The sequence below is a fragment of the Artibeus jamaicensis genome, unplaced genomic scaffold (assembly GCF_021234435.1).
Source record: "Artibeus jamaicensis isolate MK-2021 breed Jamaican fruit bat unplaced genomic scaffold, CSHL_Jam_final contig_490, whole genome shotgun sequence".
NCBI classification, from domain to species: Eukaryota; Metazoa; Chordata; class Mammalia; order Chiroptera; family Phyllostomidae; genus Artibeus; species Artibeus jamaicensis.
The window spans coordinates 3,044,472-3,057,747 of record NW_026521861.1 but is presented as its reverse complement, the minus strand read 5'-3'; the positions used below and the strand labels follow the sequence as shown (position 1 = coordinate 3,057,747).

General features: G+C 54.9%; 1 protein-coding gene across 1 annotated transcript; it reads left to right on the top strand.

The window, feature by feature from the left end:
* Positions 1–2,120: 2,120 nt before the first annotated feature.
* Positions 2,121–7,912, top strand: CALHM3 (calcium homeostasis modulator 3). Its single transcript, XM_037159419.2, has 3 exons — positions 2,121–2,407; positions 4,405–4,660; positions 7,421–7,912. The coding sequence occupies exons 1-3, from the start codon at positions 2,121–2,123 to the stop codon at positions 7,910–7,912; spliced, it is 1,035 nt and encodes a 344-aa protein (XP_037015314.2).
* Positions 7,913–13,276: the final 5,364 nt, after the last annotated feature.

The window sequence follows — 13,276 nt, the reverse complement described above, 5'->3', positions numbered from 1 at the left end:
TTTGGGTCAACATCCGGCGCCCAGAGCCATCCCTGGAGGGGCTTCCACACCAAAAACTAGCACCCCTCACACTCCCCCAGGGGCCACGGGGCTCTGTGTGGTCACCAGAGTGGATTCCACGTAAGTGCCACCCCACTTTCCCCCAGGTCTGCCAGCCCTGGACCAAAGAGCCCCGTCACACGGATCCTGCAGGGGCCTCTGTCATCAGGGTAAAAGAGAGTCAGGTCTCTGAGACAGAGAGGGCACCACTGCCCTCCTGGACCGGAGGGAACAATAGCTTCCCAGTCCTGAGAGAGAAGTGGGACAGGAATCCAGTGTCTTCCTTTGGAAAGGGAAGAGAGAACCCTCAGGGGAGAGTGTCCTCGCTGTACAAAAAGACAAGATACCACCATAGCCGAATTTCTGAAGACACACACTTATACACATACAAGCCACACATGTTCGCACGCACCCACTGGTACAGAGACACCCCCCACGCCCCCCACGCCCACATCAAACTCTGAGAGTCTCCAGTGGGGGGCACCCAGTCCTAAAGAACTGCTCAGCTATGGGCGCTCGAGTCTGGTAGACTTTTTCCTGGTAGACTTTTCTTCCTGGGCGGCCAGGAGACCGAGGACTGAGGTGCTGTCTCGCAGCAGATCTACCAGCTCACAGCTCTCCGCACCCAGGAGTAAAGCCCGTCTTTCTCCTGTTCTTCCCTCCCTTCCTGCCTCTCCAGGTTCGGCCGGTCCAGGGCTCTAGGCAACAAATGTACTGCTCCCCCCACCTTTTACTTGTTCCTGAATCCCTTCGAGTTTTTCCAGTGAAAATACTTCGTGGTTTTCATTGGGGATTTTTTTAAATCATCACTATAAAAGTAGACAATTTAGAAAATACAGATTTTTTCAATGTGAAGCCGCCCTCTCGCCCTAGGGTATTTCTTGGAGGTGTTTTCCGTAAACACCCAGCAAGGGCCAGGGCAGCCACACAGAATATCGCCCCTGCAGGGCCCAGGGCCCCAGGCTGGCCTGGGGGCTCCGTCTCCACTGTCAGAGGCTGGGGCTGTGAACAGCCTGTCCCGGGGGAGGCCTGTCCCAGTGGCCTGCAGTGTTCTCCCGAAAGCCATGCTTGTTCATTCCTGGAGACTCCCCAGAGACTAGAATGAGCGAGGGGGTGCCCAACCCCTCCCAGCCTTGTTCTCTCCAGCCCCTGAACTGAGCTGCCTCTCGAAGGACAGGACAGTGTGGGCCCTTGAAGGGTGGGTGCGAAAAGGGGCAGGGGTTCTCAGTGGACGTGGGAAGCTGCAGCTGGGCACACGGTTAGGAGGGCCTTGAATGCCACGCTAAGGAGGCCGAGGGAGCCTGGTAGCGGAAGCTGTGCCTCAGGGAAACCAGAACTGGTCGGCGGCCAGGCCTAGAGAGCAGCGGAATAAAGTGGGGCAGGGGGCTGCCGGCACCCGCCGACCCTCCAGCCCGCTCTCCTGACACCCACGGCCTGACACCACCTTCCAGAGACCCCCAACCACTGGCCACACCAGACTGCGTCTCACCTCCATGCCTTTGTGGACGCAGAACCGGCCGTCTGGAAGGCCTTCCCTTCCCGGCGCCTTTCATTGGCGGACCATTCTGACACGTGGTTCAGTAAACTCTTCTCGAGGGTTTTCTCTTCCCAGAACACTTCAGGCAAGGTCAAGTGCCCCACCTGGCTCCTCCCAGCACGAAAGTCAACGTGAACACTCCCTGGGCTCAGCTGAATAAAGTTACACTTTGATTAAGACCAGAAAATATAAATTGGGTCCATCAGTGTCTTGCCCTTACCATACCCAGAATTTGCCTGTCCCCCCACGGGATACCCTGCCAGCTGTCAGGCCTCGACACCCACGCCCTGAAGAGAGGAGGGAATGGGCTGGGGAGGTGTGGAGAGACAGGGCAGGGTTTATTTGCGTAAAGGTGCTTTGGGCTGGCTGGTCACAGAGAGGAGGGAGTGGCACTGGTGACAAGCAGCCTGGGCATCAGAGCCTTCGTGGAGAGCTAGACCTCAGAGTCTTGGCTGCAGACCCTTGGAAGAGAAGCAGCTCCTGGGGCCCAGACTCACCCCCAGCACAGCCCCCGACCCACACTGCCCACCGACCAGCGGGAGCCATGGATAAGTTCCGCATGCTTCTCCAGTACTTCCAGTCCAGCTCCGAGTCGGTGATGAACGGCATCTGCCTGCTGCTGGCTGCGGTCACTGTCAAGCTGTACTCCTCCTTCGACTTCAACTGCCCCTGCCTGGCGCGCTACAACGCCCTCTACGGCCTGGGCCTGCTGCTCACACCCCCGCTCGCCCTTTTCCTCTGTGGCCTCCTTGCCAACCGGCAGACCGTGGTGATCGTAGAGGAGTGGCGGCGGCCTGTGGGGCACCGGAAGAAGGACCCAGGCATCCTCAGGTACGGTCCCATCCCACCCGGAGGCCTGTGGGCATTGTCAGAATCCCCCACCTGCTCGGGAATTGCCAGGGCACCTCCAAATCCTGAGCCTACCCCCTGGGCATTGTCAGCCCCCCCACACACACACAAAAACACTGCCAGCTGACCCCCAAGCCCCAGTGACCCCACAGGTGTTGTCAGGGCTCCTCGCCCGCCCCACAGTCCCTCCCCAGTGTGCCCTCTCCTTTCCCCAACTAAAGCATTGTCAGCACACGAGCCCCATTTGCAGTTTCCATTCTGGAAACAGATATTCCTGTTCCTGACATTTGTCACCTTTCTGTGGCCAGTGTCAGGGACACTGTCAGGGACACTTTCTGTGGCCAGTGCTAGAGATAGATGAGTGGCACAGAATCACCCCGTCACATCTGTTATGCTAGCCGTGGGTTGACTGCACCTCACCACACGTGTGAAGGGCCATCCCGTGGCACGCACAGAGCACTTGTGTGTGGTGTGAGAGGCGTGACCGGCCTGCAGGCTGCATTGCTCTCCCACGGGCTCTCTGGGCAGCCGGTGCTGCCGAGTCCTCAGAGCCTCCCGCTGGTCGGCGCCCTCTACCAGCATCAGTCGATGGAGCTGAACCATCCGAATCGCTCGCTGGCCAACACCGAACGGCAATGCCGTGCCAAGCTCCCTGCCAAGTGCTGTGTGTGTGTGTGCACGGTCTCTGAATTCTCGCCTCAGCCCTGGGTCCGCTCTGACTGGGGACCCACTGTCAAAGACGGGGGACCTGAGGCACAGAGAAGTGAAGTGACCTGGCTGACTCCCCCCAGGTAGGAAGAGGCACAACTCACGCCGCTGCCCTTAGTGTTTTACACAAAACGCCTCAGTGCCCTAGGCCTGTGGGCAGTGGCTGGCAGGGCTCAGTGGCGTTTCACCCACCCACGATCTCCCCTCACGCTACACTTTGACAGGGACAACGAAGGTGTCCTCAAGGGTGTGAAGGTAACTTCATGACAAGTCTTCAGTTCCCTCTTCGAAACACACTGCCCCTGTAGAAAATGCTGGAACCCCCCTACCACCACCATCTACAGGGGATTTATAGTTCACCACTGGGTAGGCCATGCACACACAGAGCAGGCACCACTTCATGTTTGTACACAGCGCAACTTGGAAACATCTGCATGCTGTGCACAAGCAGCCTCTATTGTGCTCCTTGGGGGCTCTGTGCTCCCCGTCATCCAGCCACACAGGGAGGGCCACAGGCGCTGAGTGCGCCCTTGACCTTCTTCTTGGGGGGCCAGTGGTTGCAGCTCCACTGGGCTCCTGTCCTGTGGCCAACACCCACTGCAGGCCACGGGAGGAGAGGCACCTGGGCACAGCTGGAGGGTGGGCTCCCCGGATGGGGGTTGTTTGAGGTGCTATGTCAGGGAGGCACATTGGGCAGGGCTGTCTTAGTTAGGGCTCCCCCTGAAAGCAGGCTCTTGGAAGAAGGCAATAATGGGTGGGCAACTGGTACTCGGTCCCTCAGACATGTCCCACTGAGGGTCTAGAAAGATGGGGCATTTATTCGCCAGGGCCTGTCCCTCTTGAGTTGAAGGTTGATTTGGGATGAGAGGGGTGTCAACATTCTACCCCTTGCAGCCTGGACCTCACGCAGACTGAGGTGGCTGAGGTCGGAGGCCCTCAGGCCTCCACGTGAACAGGAACTATCCGCCACCGAAGCTGTGGCTGCCCTGGCTGGGCAGGGCACCTGCAGAGTCTGCTGCAAGGCCTAGAGCAGGAAGAACACCAGCTGCCCAGTGGCCCCCAGTGGGGCTCCCAGGGCTCCCAGCCCACCTCCCTCCTTGCTCTGTGCTGCCGGGAACCCTGCAGTGGAAGCCGGAATCATTCCCTTGCTGTAACTATGAGTACTATGTCCCAGCCCTCCTGGGAAGTCCATCTTTGCATCTCTCCTGTAGCCTTCCTGCTGCTGCGGAATTCCAGCCACCCTTTGTGACCCCGCCTTCTTCTGCTCCCAGGTATATGTGCTCCTCTGTGCTGCAGAGAGCACTGGCCGCCCCCCTCGTCTGGATCCTGCTGGCCCTCCTTGACGGGAAGTGCTTCGTGTGTGCCTTCAGCAGCTCTGTGGACCCTGAGAAGTTTCTGGACTTTGCCAACATGACCCCCAGCCAGGTCCAGCTCTTTCTGGCCAAGGTGCCCTGCAAGGAAGACGCGCTGGTCAGGGACAGCCCTGCGCGGAAGGCGGTGTCTCGCTACCTGCGGTGCCTGTCACAGGTACTTTGCAAGGTCCTCCCCTAACCCTCCCTAACCCTCCCAAATATCTTGCATGGGTTCCAAGGGCTGAGGAGTACAGGTGACTTCCTGCAGCCCCTCCCCACTCCTGGAGACACAACCAAGGAGCAGGTGGTCCCTGGGGGGATCAGGAGTGTGAGTCACGTACAGGACAGTGTGGGGCCTTGGGAAGTGAGCACTTGGTCAGCAATGCTGACTCCCCCCAGGACACAGGCCAGGCACCCATACCCTCCAGGAGCCAGCCGGCCCCTCCCCAGGAGGCTGGGCGGCAGGACAGCACTGGAGGCCACTGCTCTGTCTGCCCCACACACGTTCCTCCCACCCAGGGGCTCCAACCTTTGGGTGTCTCTGAGCCACACTGGAAGAAGACGAGTTGTCCTGACCACACATTAAATACATTGTGACACGTAATCACAAAAAATCTCATGATGTTTTCGGTACACACGATTTTGTGTTGGGCCACATTCACAGCCATCCTGAGCTGCATGTGGGCCGCGGGCTGGCCACCCTTTTCCCACTCCTCAGAATCAATGCTGATTACGCTTTACGGAGCACTCACGTGTCAGGAACCGTGCTGAGCATTTCATATGCGTTATTCCATTTCATCCTCAGAACAGCCCTATGAAGAGGGTGCAGTCATCATCGTCCCATTTTACAGATGAGGAAATGCGGGCTCTGAGAGTTTAGTTCACTAGGCCAAAGTCACACAGCTTGGAAGAGGCAGGGCAGGGATCTGAAACATGCTATAACCGCTGACCCTCTTGACCGCCTGCCTCCCTGAAATTCAGGTTCTCCCCAGACACCTGGCTCTTCGCAGAGTATCAGCTCATCCTCCTGGGAGCAAAGCCCAGCCCTGTTCCCAGCCCAGACTCTAGACTCCACCACCACCACCCCCGGAGCCCCTGGCTGGGCTGTGTCCTCCAAAAAGTAGTTACATGAACCATACCTGCAGAGTATCGCTGGGGCTGCAGAGTATAGAAACGTGACCCCAGCCCTTTTCGGAGCTGAGACAGGCTGGCGGCAAACGCAGGCCTGTGGTGCGGTGTAGAGAGGACCAGTGCTCAGGATGCACTTGATTCTATCTAGTTCAGACTGCGACCTCAGCCATGACACTCTCCCTCTGGGCCTCAATTTCTCCTGAAAAATGAAGGGAGGTTTGGTCTCCTTCACCTTGACGGTCCCTGCGGGCTGGAACACTGTAGGCTTCACTAGCTCATGGGAAAAAGTGTGGAATTTTCAATGAGAGCAAGGCTGAAGTCCTGACCCAGCTGTAAGTGTATCAGGCACATTAAGTGCTCCTCGAACGTGGAATACTCACACGAGTATTTTAAATTGGTGAGCGGGGGTGGTGCGGGGAGAGGCCGAAGGAGAGATGTCTTTGCTTGTGTTAGAGGAGTGGCTTCTCTGCTTCGGCCCACGCGGCCGCTCGGGTCTTACGCGGGGCCTAGAGCTGTGGGTGCGCAGAGCGGAGGAAGCGGAGTCAGCCAGGCAGGGGCTCCGGTCCTCGAGAACTGCTTTCACTTGTTCCTCACTCTTGGCCTAGAACGTTGCTCACTGTTCGTATCTTATACAACTCTTACCCTTCCCTCGGGTCTCAGCCTGAACCTCGCTGCTCCCTGGGCAGTCACGTTCAGGTCCAGTAAATCCCTCCGCATGGCCCATGGCCCGTCATCACCTGTTAACTGTTTCCTCACTTAAGTGTGAGCTCTGTGAGAGAAAACACTTGGTCCCTGTTGCCTCCCCCAAGATATAGGACAGATGGGTGCGTAGACGGTGTGGATAAATATATGTGAGGATGGTAAGGATGACGGATGATGGATGGATAGATGGATGGGAGTGTAGGGAAGGCAAAACTTTACCTCTTCCGATCTTAGGTTTCCACCAAGGTGAGAACAAAAACATCAACCAGTGGGAAACAAACAGTGTATTATCACATGCGGTGGACATCACAGGGGAGAAACGTAAACCGAAAATTAACTCAAAGTGGTGACTTAGAATTCCAGCTTATATTTCATCTTCAACAAAGAGCAGCACCTTTGTAGAGAAACGACAGGACGAAGGAAGGTGGCGTGAGGCTTCCAGGGGCAGACGTGGTAGGAAGGTGTTTACCTGCATGAGAGGAAACACGGGCTCCTTACTCCCTACTGATGGGCGAGGTTTGTCTGCACACCCTCTGGTGCCGCCTCTGGGCTGACAGGGGTCCGTCTCCAGACAAAGGAGAATTATATCTTGCCTTTAGGCAGAAAAGGGGAAGGTAGAGAGAGTTTTTCCTATGTTTGCTGGTTCTTAATTGCCTTCAGATCAAAATAATTTTATGTCAGAGAGGCATACTTTGGGGTGATATATTCTGGTTTCCAGAGGAAAGGTTGGGAGGATGAATGGTGGGTGCACGAACTGAAGGAAGAATGAGTATCAGAACAGGAATGGGTGGGAGGACAGTTGGCTGGACAGGAGGATGAATGATGGACAACAGAAAGATGGTTGGAGGATGCTGGATAGGAAGATGACAGATATACAGTCGGGTGAGAGGATGGCTGGCTGGGTGACCGGGTAGAGAGACATCTGGGGAGAGGAACGGGTGCGAGGATGAGAGAATGAATGGAAGGGAGGATGGATGGAGGTAGTTGGTAGGATGGTGACTAAATGGGAAGATAAACAGAGCCGAGGAAGGATGGGGAGAGAGACTCTGGAACACCGTGCCTGCCATGCCCACACCTGACCTTGCTCTCCCCACTGTCTTAGGCCATGGGCTGGAGTATCACGCTGCTGCTGATCGTGGTGGCCTTCCTGGCCCGCTGCCTGAGGCCCTGCTTTGATCAGACAATCTTCCTGCAGCGCAGATACTGGAGCAACTACGTGGACCTGGAGCAGAAGCTCTTTGACGAGACGTGCTGTGAGCATGCGCGGGACTTCGCCCACCGCTGCGTGCTGCACTTCTTCGCCAGCATGCAGAACGAAATGCAGGCTTGGGGGCTGCGGCGGGGCAAGGCCAGCAGGGGAGCCGAGGCCCCCGAGATCTCAGAGCCCACCGAGGGCACGGATGGTGGGAGTGGGAAGGCCTACCTGCGCACAGTCTCAAGCCAGGAGCAGGTGAACCATCTCCTGAGCACCTGGTACTCCAGCAAACCGCCACTTGACCTCGAGGCGTCCCCGGGGCTCTGGGGGCGTGGCCTCAGCCACCGCGCCTCCACCGTTGCCCAGGGTACCAAGCTGTCCCAGCACACTGACGTGTAGCCCCCCCCCCCCCCCCGCCACCCCGCAGTGTCCCCACGTCAAGGGTCAGTGCTGACCAGGGTCAGGGGCTTTCCAGGCTGTGGGAACCTCAAGGCAAGCCAGCCTGACCCTTGTTGGCCTCCTTCCCCACAAATAGCCTAGTTTCGGGGTGTAGCCACTCCTGTGCTCTAAAGCAGGGCTTCAGAGACTTGAATACGCTCATCATTCAGCTGGGCTTTTGTGAGATGCAGACTCGGACTCGGCGCATCCAGGACCAGTTCCAAGACTGCGTTTCTAACGGGCTCTCAGGTGATGGTGCGGGTGGACCAGCCTTTGAGTAGCAGGAATCCAAAATGATCTGCCATGGGTTCTGGGTTCTAGGTGCCAGATTCTAAATAATAATAGTGCAATAACAACAACAACACGAGTGTATGTGGTTCTTACTGTGGGCCAGGCATTGTTCTAACTTCCGTACGTACAGGTGTGGGTAAAAGTAGGTTTTCAGTTATGAGTTTATTCTCAAGTATTAGTATTTATTTGTTATTGTATTATTATTTTTTTACAGAATTCTTTTTTTTTTTAAGATTTTATTTATTTATCTTTAGAGGGGAAGGGGGGGAAGGAGAGAGGGAGAGAGACATCAATGTATGGTTGCCTTTTGTGCGTCCCCTGCTGGGAACTGGCCTGCAGGGAACTGGCCTGCAACCCAGGCATGTGCCCTGACTGGGAATCGAACCACGATCGTGTGGTTTGCAGGCCCGCGCTCAATCCACTGAGCTACACCAGCCAGGGCCTTATTGTATTATTTTTATATGACAACTGCAAACCACTTTTACTGCAAACTGCAAACAACTGCAAAATGACTCCACCCCTGTACATTAATTTACTTTATCTTCACGATAACCTAATGCAATATGATGATTGTTAGCCCTATTTTTTAGAAGAGAAAACTTAAAGAGGTTGAGTTGTCCGGGGTCACCCACGTAAGGGCTGAAATTGGATCACGGGCAGCTGGCTCCAGAGTCTGTTCTGCACCTCTACGTGGGTCAGCCCTGCGATGGTTTCGTCTGTGTATTTGTTTTCGGTGCTCTGGTTGGGTTTCCTGTGGCTTCTGCCAGGCTTCTCTGAGAAGGCTCTGGTGAGCTCCGCTGGTTGAGTGCCTCTTGAAAGTGATGATTAGTGCCTCTTGCTGGCTACTGCGCATGTATAGTTTTATATTTTCCTGTTGAAGGGATTTTTCTGTTTTAGAATGTCAGCTCCCGACTTCCCTAGTCCTGCCAATTCTCTGTCCAGCAGACCAAGGCTGCGTGTGCAGCTCTGCCTGGTGCAGCCCCGCCTGGTGCAGCTCCTTTTGCAGTACAGCTCCTCTGTCGGCCCGGCTTCTCTGCCCGCCTTCAGTTAGCAGGTGCTTCCTCCCTCACCTCTCACCTCCCCACCTTCCCCGCCACCTGCGGCCTGACCCCTGAGCTCAGCATCTCTTTAAAAGACTGCCTCCTTCCTCAGACATTTCCAGGGGTATCTACCCTCTACCCTTAGTGAGAAGCTGGCACCCTGGGGAGGAGTCTCCCTGGTGTACAGTGTAAGGATCAGATCTGCAAATCGGGGTGGGGGCAGACCTAGACAGCTCCCCACTGAACCAGATGATTCTGGGCCAAGTGTGCCTGTGGGCTCTGGCTCTGGGATGAAAACCGTGAGTCGCCAAGGTTAGATCTTGCTGGGGAAAAAAAACAAACCACTGACACTCAGTGTCTGGTGGCCCTGACAGGAAGGGGTGGGGAAGGTCTGGCCTGTGAACTCCTCTGGGTCCTCGCTCCTCCCTGATGACTCACTCACCACACACACACTCTGCCCCACTGTGGTCTTCAGCACAAACGGTGCAGCCCCATGCTTCCCTCGTGCTCAGGGCCTAGAGGCAGTCTAGGGGCCCCCGGATGCCCCTCCAGAGCCCAGCCCCCTCCATATCAGGCTGGCCACATCTGCTCTCCTGGGCTCTTGCCAAGGGACCGTATAGGACCAGACAATCCCTGCAGCTCAGCCTCCCTCCACCTCCCCTGCTGTGGTTAGGCCATGCAAATAGCAGAAATGGCATGGTGGTGAGGCAAGATTCAGGCAAAGTGTTAGCAGAGGTTGGGTGGGGAGGGTGGTGAGAGCCTGAAGATGGCCCAGTCAGCACTGGAGAGGTCCCAACATGGGGAAAGGAGGCCCAGGGACCTCCCTTTGGGCTGCAAGGATGCAGCATCTGGACCAGTAAAAAGCCACCGACGGCCATCAATACTCTCGCCTTTGTGCATGGAGCCCTCACAGAGCACCTACTGCATGGACAGCCCTATAGCAGGGAATGGGGAAGAGAACCTACACAGATGACAGAGCCTGCGGTCAGGGAGCTCGCTGTCTCACGGAGACAGGCAGTGGTGGGTACGGAAATCATTATCGTCCCAAGCAAAAGCTGTATGTCATGTGATAGAGGCGAGCCAGATGCTATGGGGACTTAGCATGGAGAATAATGGCTCCAAGCTGGGGGATCTGAGGAGGCCTGGTGTGAATGGGTCTCAGAGGATGGGGAGGATTTTGACAAGCGGAGAAGACGGGGGGGGAGTGGGGGGCGTGGGACAGAGCACTTCGAGGGAGGAACCAGCAAGAACAAAGACAAAGAGTTGGGAAAGGGGCAGCACATGTTTCATTTATTCATTCAACAAATACCTACGTCCTTCTTAGGTGAAGACCTAATACCTCTGCTAACACAGCCTGACAATACTCGAGCTGCCCAGGCAGCTGCATCTCACCGATGGCTGTTGCCTCCTCCGCTGCCCGGCTCTCTGGGTGCTCCCCCCACAGCTGGGGGAGAGCAGCGCCTCACACTGCTGCTCTTCTACGCAAATTGAACATTTTCCTAAATGTCCGGCACCCGCTCCGCAGAGGCCCCCTTTGCATGCTGCTTTTCATGATACTTGACTCCTCCGGCACTGGGGCGGGTACCAGGACAGCACTCCTGAGGCCCGGAGGCACAGGGCCCCGTGGACATCGCACCGTGGAGGTTGTGGGTGGGTTTGCTGTCGCCATAGCTGCTGCATCGGGTGGCGGCATCCTGCGTTCTTTCCATCTACACCCGGTCACGCTGCAGGGAGAGGTGGAGACGGACGCATAGCACTGCTAAGCACATGCTGAGCCCTCTCCTGGAGCAGATGCTCTAAGGGGCCCCCAAGGTCCGCCTCCCCATCTCCAGAACCCACAAATGTGACCTCCCCAGGAGACTTCGCAGATGTGTCTGCGTTAAGAATCTGGAGATGGAGAAACTCTCCTAGGTGACCCAGGGGGTCCCATGTAACCACAAGTGTCCTTATAAAAGGGGGGCAGGAGGGTCAGAGTCCAGATATGATGATGGAGGCAGAAGCTGGAGTGATGTGGGGCCACAAGCCAGGAAATGCGGTTGTCTGTCTTCTGGAAGCTGGAGAAGGCCAGGAAATGGATTCTCCCCAGGAGGTTCCAGAAGGAGCACAGCCGGCCAGCTCCTTGGTTCTTGGCCCACTGAGTCCCACTTCAGACTCCTGACCCCCAGAAGTGTGAGAATAAGTTTGTGTTGTTTTAACCACTAAATTTGTGGGGCTCTTTGCAGTAGCAATAGGAAACTAACACACATTTTCAAAGAAAAGCTCAGGTGCTTTTGATAGTAATGACAATTATTACTATCACCAGGTTATAATAATCATTTACTGAGAGCTCACTGTAGTCCTGGCACCATGCTGAACTCACTGAATCCTCAAGACAACCGGAGAGGTAAACTCTTTATCCTCCCCATTTCACAGATGTGAAGACTGTGGCACCCAAAGTTTAAATTACTTGCCCAAGGTCCCCGGATAGTATGTGGCAGGGTACAGACATGAACCCAGGTCCTTAATTACCTTACTCTTATCCACTCTGTGACATGGTTCCTTGCTAAGAAAGTTGACTATTCAGTGAAGGAAACACTGAGCTAATGGGCAGGGTATCGAGGTGGATCTGGGTGGGCAGAGTGAGGGCGGATGGTGCTCCAGGAGGGGACAGCACAGGTGCAGGGGTGGCAGCTAAGGAGCCTCCCGCTAGCAGCTCGTGTCCCTTCTGTGGTCACTGACACTGCTCTGGCCTCAGCTGCTGCTCAAGATGCCATCCCTTTGGTCTCCCCCACTGCACCCACCCCTGGTCCCCCCACACACACTCTTCAGAGGCAGAGGTCCCTAACCTCCACATGCTGGTGCTTAGAGACATCGATTGACACGCAACACCAGGGCAAACAGAGGGACTTTGGAGACATCTCTACAGAGCTTTTGGAAAAAAACTATCGCACCTTCTTTATCTTATAGGATTATAAGAAAAAATGTAGTGTGAAGTATTAGAATAGATATCAAATGCTGTTTTGGTGTAAAACATCCAAAGGAAGTCTCCCAGGCTTTTTTTTTTTTTTTAAGATTTTATTTATTTATCTTTAGAGGGGAAGGGAAGGAGAGAGGAAGAGAAACATCAATGTATGGTTGCCCTTCGTGTGTCCCCTGCTGGGAACTGGCCTGCAGGGAACCAGCCTGCAACGCAGGCATGTGCCCTGACTGGGAATCGAACCGTGATTATCTGGTTTGCAAGCCCGTGCTCAATCCACTGAGCTACACCAGCCAGGGCTTCTCCCAGGCTTCTTAATGCAAGAAACTTGAGCTGACTTCAGTGAGCTCTTGATTTTTTAATATCAGATTTTGAAATGACCACAGCAGATCCTCTTCCAGTCTCTTTTTTAGAAGTCAAGATACAACTGACATATAACGCTCTGTTTCGGGTGTGCAACACAATGATTTGATATGTGTTTATATTGCAAAATGATCCCACAGTAAGTCTAGTTAACATTTCTCACCTCACGTGGTTACACACTCTTTTCCTGCAATGAGAACTGGTAAGGTTCACTTTTTTGCAACTTTTAAACACACAATACAGTATTATCACCATGCTAGACCTTACATGCCAAGACTTGTTTATTTTGTAACTGGAAGTTTGCACCTTTTGACCCTCTTCACGCACCACCCAGCCCCTCCACGCTCCTTAGTAATGATCCCTTCAAATGTTTGATAAATACCACCCTCGGAAGATTTGGCCCAAGGTGATACATTTAAAACTAACGGTAACAACCACTCAAAAGTGTAAGCAGTCTGAATGGCATGTAAACACGCCAGCACTCATCCCTTACTTTCAGTAACTGTAAACAGCACTCCTGTAGTAATGAGAATAGTTAGGATTCAATCAAACCGTTTCATTTCAAGGATTTCAAGATAACACTGAAGTCAGAATTTGTGCAGAGTGTGTATGTGGTGAGGGCGGGCACCGTGCAGCCAGCCAGGGCACGGCGGCTACAAGTAGTGTCCACCAGAG

Bases quoted from the DNA above. Each gene is read 5' to 3' on its own strand.
- CALHM3 (XM_037159419.2), top strand. From the start codon at position 2,121: ATGGATAAGTTCCGCATGCTTCTCCAGTACTTCCAGTCCAGCTCCGAG. The intron at 2,408-4,404 runs GTACGGTCCCAT...TTCTGCTCCCAG, and splicing joins AAGGACCCAGGCATCCTCAG to GTATATGTGCTCCTCTGTGC. The intron at 4,661-7,420 runs GTACTTTGCAAG...CCACTGTCTTAG, and splicing joins ACCTGCGGTGCCTGTCACAG to GCCATGGGCTGGAGTATCAC.